Source organism: Callorhinus ursinus, unplaced genomic scaffold (genome assembly GCF_003265705.2).
Source record: "Callorhinus ursinus isolate GAN/ISIS: 27379988/994484 unplaced genomic scaffold, GSC_fseal_2.0 scaffold1421, whole genome shotgun sequence".
In the NCBI taxonomy this organism is placed as follows: Eukaryota; Metazoa; Chordata; class Mammalia; order Carnivora; family Otariidae; genus Callorhinus; species Callorhinus ursinus.
Window position 1 is genome coordinate 3,072 of NW_027398476.1, and position 4,817 is coordinate 7,888.

Sequence of the window (4,817 nt, forward strand, 5' to 3'; positions counted from 1 at the left end):
GTGTGTGTGTGTGTGTGTGTGTGTGTCGGGCCCGTGGGGACACCTTGTCACGCCGCGTCCACCAGGGGGCAGGCCGTCCCCACAAGTGGCTGGTGCTCCAGGGCGTCCGGCCGCGTTCCCGGGGAGCTGGGCCGGATCTGAAGGCTGGGAACCCCGGAGCCCAGAAGTGCCCCAAAGGCGTCCACCCTTGAGTGGACCTGGGGTCCCTTGGCTCAGCCCCCAGTGCCGGCCCCGCCTTCAGCCTGCATCCCCCGGATTCTGAGGCGCCCCCGTCGGTGGGGCCGTGCGGCTGGCAGCGGCGCCCCCTTCTCCACAGCCACCCCGTCGCGGATTGCGAGCGAGCGGGAGGTGCCCGGCCGTCCCGGGGGCAGGGGCGGGCGGCCAGGGGGTGGGGCCCACGGCAGGGCCGCCTCCCCTCTTTCCCGGAGCCTGGGCGGAGAGGGAGGAAAACTTCCTGGCCTGGGCCCCGGGCCGCTCCGTCCGCCAGCCCCGCGGTCCCGCCCACCGGCGCCTTCCCTGGCTCCCCAGTGTCCGCCATGGCCAAAGCCTACGACCACCTCTTCAAGCTGCTGCTCATCGGGGACTCGGGGGTGGGCAAGACTTGTCTGATCATTCGCTTTGCAGAGGACAGCTTCAACAACACCTACATCTCCACCATCGGTGAGCCCGCCGGCCGTGCCCCCGACCCCCGGCTCCCCCCAGGCCCTCAGCCCTGCGTCTCCACCGGCGGTGAGCCCGCTGGCCTGTCCCACACTCTCCCAGCTGCCCCAGGCTCCCAGGTTACTAGTCGCCCCACTTTTCAGTCCCCCAGCGGGAGGCTTCTAAACTCTCAGCCCCTGTCTCAGACCCATCCCCCGCACATCTCTCGGGATGGCACCCAACCTCTGACCTCTCCGCGGCCTCCAGGTCACTTCTCCGCTGTGCCAGCCCCTCGTTTTCCTGCTACCACCCTTCTCCCTCATCTCCCCACATGCACAGGAACCCTTTTCTATCTCCCGCCGCGCATCGCTTCCTCACCCCCACCCGCCTAGAACTCTTGACCCTCTCTGTATTTCCTGTACCGCCCTCCCTGAACGTGCTTTCCAATTCCATTAGCCTCTTTCTGTCCTGCTGAGCTTGAAACCCTCCCATTGCATCCCCACCTTACCACTTCCCAGTCTCCCTGCCCCTCAACTTAATGGTGGTGGGCAGGGTGGAACAGAGTGGCCGTCTGTGCTGGAGTGTGGCCCAAGGACTGGGACGGTGAGTATGCAGTCAGCCAGGCAAGGGGGGTGGGAGTGGGGGGACTTTTGGGGGCTCTGAGTCAGCCTGGTGACTCAGCCTCCTCCCCGGGCTCCCAACAGGCTCTGGGGAGGTGCCCACATTTCCACTAAGAACACTGCCTCCCCTCCTCCCTTCTTGTCTTTTTTCATCTCCTCTGGCCTGGGAAATAAAACAAGGGGAGTCTCAAAACAATTCTGGTTAGAAAAGGGAAGGAAAGGGGCACTGGGTAGCTCAGTCGGTTAAGCGTCTGCCTTCAGCTCAGGTCATGATCCCAGGGTCCTGGGATGGAGCCGCACATCGGGCTCCCTGCTCTGTGGGGAGCCTGCTTCTCCCTCTGCCTCTGCCTGCCACTCCCCCTGCTTGTGCTCGCTCTCTGTCAAATAAATAAATAAATAAATAAAATCTTAAAAAAAGAAAGAAAGAAAAGAAAAGGGAAGGAAAATGCCCCTCTTTCCTAGTTCAGTCTCAGGAGGACTCTTTCTTGCTTGCAAGCGTGGCCTGCTAGTTAACTCACACAAACTGGCATCATTACCTCTTTCCTGGCTCTTTATTCTGTCGGGCTGGAGGGTGGCTGGAGCACTGAGAGTACAGGGTTTTAGGAAAACAGAAGGGAAGAGGAATCTGAAAGTCATATTTTGAGGGAGACACTGAATTAAGAGAGCTGTCAACTGGTGCGGCTGAGTGGACCTAAGAGGTGCCTTAAGTCTCCCTGTGGAATTTCCATCACCTCCCCCTCCCTGAGCTATACCATCTCAGTAGAAACAATATGCTTACTAGACAAATACAGCTTTGAGAAAATTCGCGTTTTACGCTTGCAACAAGGTTGCTTCCCAAGTGCACCGGCCTGCAGAATTCCTAGCACTGGGGCTGCTCCGTTCCCGTGTCTCCCCTCGAACACCCTACGTGCCCACAGGGTCTCAACTTAAGTGTGTGCGCTCCCCTCCTAGGAATTGACTTCAAGATCCGCACTGTGAATGTAGAGGGGAAGAAGATCAAATTGCAGGTCTGGTGAGTGAACCCCCAGGACTGCTGGGCACATTCCCTCATTTCCCTCCCAGCACCGTTTCCCTCCCACGTTGCTTCATCTCTCTCCCTCTCCCGACCGCTCCTTCGGGTACTTCTCCCAGGCCACTTCCTGTCACCTCACTCAGACGTCGTCCTTCCGACTTTCTTCCAGCTCGCGCAACTATTTTCAGCTGTTTTCTAACTCTCTTGCCTCTCCCGGCTCCAGAGCATTCTCTGAACTTGACAGTAATTGTGTGCAGAGCTGCCACATGGAAATGGCATTAAAGCAGGTACACAGCAAGTAGCAGAGTGGAGACTTTGTCTGTGAATGACGGAGAGCCCAGAAAGCTGAGGATAGAGGGCTGTCCTGCCAAAAGAAGCTGGAGACTCTGAAAGTGTGGAAGCGGCTGCTGGCTTGAGGAAGCTTTAGGGTGCAACCGGTCAGAGCAGACTGTGGTTTGGATTCTGGTTCTGCTGCAGAATGAGGTTCATTAGTTATTTAGCCTCTTGAAATCTCTGTCCTCGTTTGTAAAATGGACCATGAAGTGCGTCTCACAAAGGTAGGGCGAAGGTGGCGCCTGGCACAGAGTAGTGTTCAGCAGATAACCCGAAAGGCCTCGTTCCTCAGGCCTGTGCCCTCTCCCAGCCATTCCACCTCCTCTTCCCCCTTCACTGTGTTCTGATTCTGTTCCTTTCAGCCCCACCCTGTCGCAAGAGGTAAATTCTTAGCAGGGGGAATTCTCTCTTTGGAGAGCGATCCCCTCTCTCCTGCCCCACAAAATATCCCATTTCTTCAGGGATACAGCCGGCCAAGAGCGATTCAAGACGATAACTACTGCCTATTACCGAGGAGCCATGGTACGAGGTGTGGGTCTGGACAGGGGTGAGGCAGTAGAGTGAAGGCTTATGAGTCCCCAGGGGCAGGGGTTGGGCAGGAAAAAGGGGAGGGGGCAGAGTGTGGGAGGCGGAGGGCCCCATATGGACTAATGGGTAGCTTCACGGGTAGAACTTGCAGGAAGCCCAAATGGGGGAGTGTGGCCCAAGGCCCCATGGTGACCTCTTGCCACCTCCCAGGGCATTATCCTAGTGTATGACATCACAGATGAGAAATCCTTCGAGAATATTCAGAACTGGATGAAAAGCATCAAAGAGGTAAAGACACTCCTGAAGAGACAGGAGACTAGGTAGGACCTGGAGGGTGAGGGGACCGGGAAGGCGAGCAGGACCTACCTTACCCTTCCTATGCTTTTGCTGCCAGAACGCCTCTGCTGGGGTAGAACGCCTGCTGCTGGGGAACAAGTGTGACATGGAGGCCAAGAGGAAGGTGCAGAAGGAGCAGGCTGTCAAGGTGAAGGCCGGGCCGCGACGGAGTTGGATCCCAGGGGCCTCCACTCTTTACCCACCTCTCTTCTCCCTCCACTTCGCAGCTGGCTCGGGAGCATGGGATCCGATTCTTTGAGACAAGTGCCAAATCCAGCACAAATGTGGATGAGGTGAGACACCCCCGCATGTCCACCCCCACTCCCAGAGGTAGCTGTTGGACAGCAAGCCCGTCCTCCCCTCCAGCCTGTTCTCACCACTCACTGCTTTCCCCGCCAGGCTTTCAGTTCCCTGGCCCGGGACATCTTGCTCAAGTCAGGAGGCCGGAGACCGGTGAGTTGGTTCTGCTGGACCGGGCACAGCTGTGTGCACGTGTATGCCTTAGGAGTGAAAGCCCAGGAGGGGAGTAGTGCTAACACCGCCCCAGGGTGGGTCCCCTTCGAACAGTGTATAGTCTCAGCCAGCTCTTGTCACCCTGATCCCAGTGCCCTTCCACTTCTAGGGAAACAGCCACAAGCCCCCTGGCACTGACCTGAAAGCTTGTGACAAGAAGAACACCAGCAAGTGCTCCCTCGGCTGAGGACCCTAGGCCTGGAGGCTGAACCTGCGGGAGGCAGGGCTGTGGGTGGGCAGGGGAGAAACAGCAGGTGGGACCTGGAGGGGCTAGAGGTAGGTAGATGGTGGAAGAGTAGGGAGCAAATGGAGGAGAACATGGGAAGGCAAGAGAAGGGAAGTAGGGAGACTGGAGAGGGAAGGAGAGGGGAAGAGGGAGAGAGAGGCGAGGGAACCAAGGGAGGCGGGGGAAGGAAAAGAACCGGCCCTGGGCGTCAGACCTTCCCTGGGCTTTTAGGGCACACATACATGTAAATAAACAGTCGATTTGTTGTTACTGGATCGGGTTTTAGGGTTGTGTGAGAGGTTGACTCACCTCACCCTCTTAGGTTTGACCCTGACTCTGCATGGTCTTGCTCAGTATGAACCCCCCCCCAACAAAGGTCCCTGGTTTGGGTGACTTTCATCATCAGACCCAATTCCTACCTCTAAGGTGGTTGGGCTGCCAGAAGTGGGCTGGGTTCCTGTGACACCAGGACCTGTCCCTGAATGGATGAGGAAAAGAGCAAGGAGGTCCTCTGAACCTGGAGGTCCGGACATCCTCTTTCCGTCGTGGGGTTTAGAGGATCCTTATGGGCAGAGCCTTGCCTGGCTGCCAGAGGACTCTTAGGCCTTCC

The 4,817-nt window shown here is 57.8% G+C and overlaps 1 protein-coding gene across 2 annotated transcripts; it reads left to right on the forward strand.

Moving 5' to 3' along the window:
• The first annotated feature begins 412 nt into the window (after nucleotides 1–412).
• On the forward strand, nucleotides 413–4,482 carry RAB13 (RAB13, member RAS oncogene family). Of its 2 annotated transcripts, none has more exons than XM_025865460.2 (8): nucleotides 413–660; nucleotides 2,211–2,271; nucleotides 3,066–3,126; nucleotides 3,343–3,420; nucleotides 3,527–3,616; nucleotides 3,696–3,761; nucleotides 3,868–3,921; nucleotides 4,091–4,482. In XM_025865460.2, the coding sequence occupies exons 1-8, from the start codon at nucleotides 537–539 to the stop codon at nucleotides 4,166–4,168; spliced, it is 612 nt and encodes a 203-aa protein (XP_025721245.1). In that variant the 5' UTR covers nucleotides 413–536; the 3' UTR covers nucleotides 4,169–4,482. The 2 variants fall into 2 exon arrangements, with proteins under 2 accessions (XP_025721245.1, XP_073746733.1); XM_073890632.1 differs by having other exon boundaries at nucleotides 644–660; nucleotides 2,967–3,126.
• The last annotated feature ends 335 nt before the right edge of the window (nucleotides 4,483–4,817 follow it).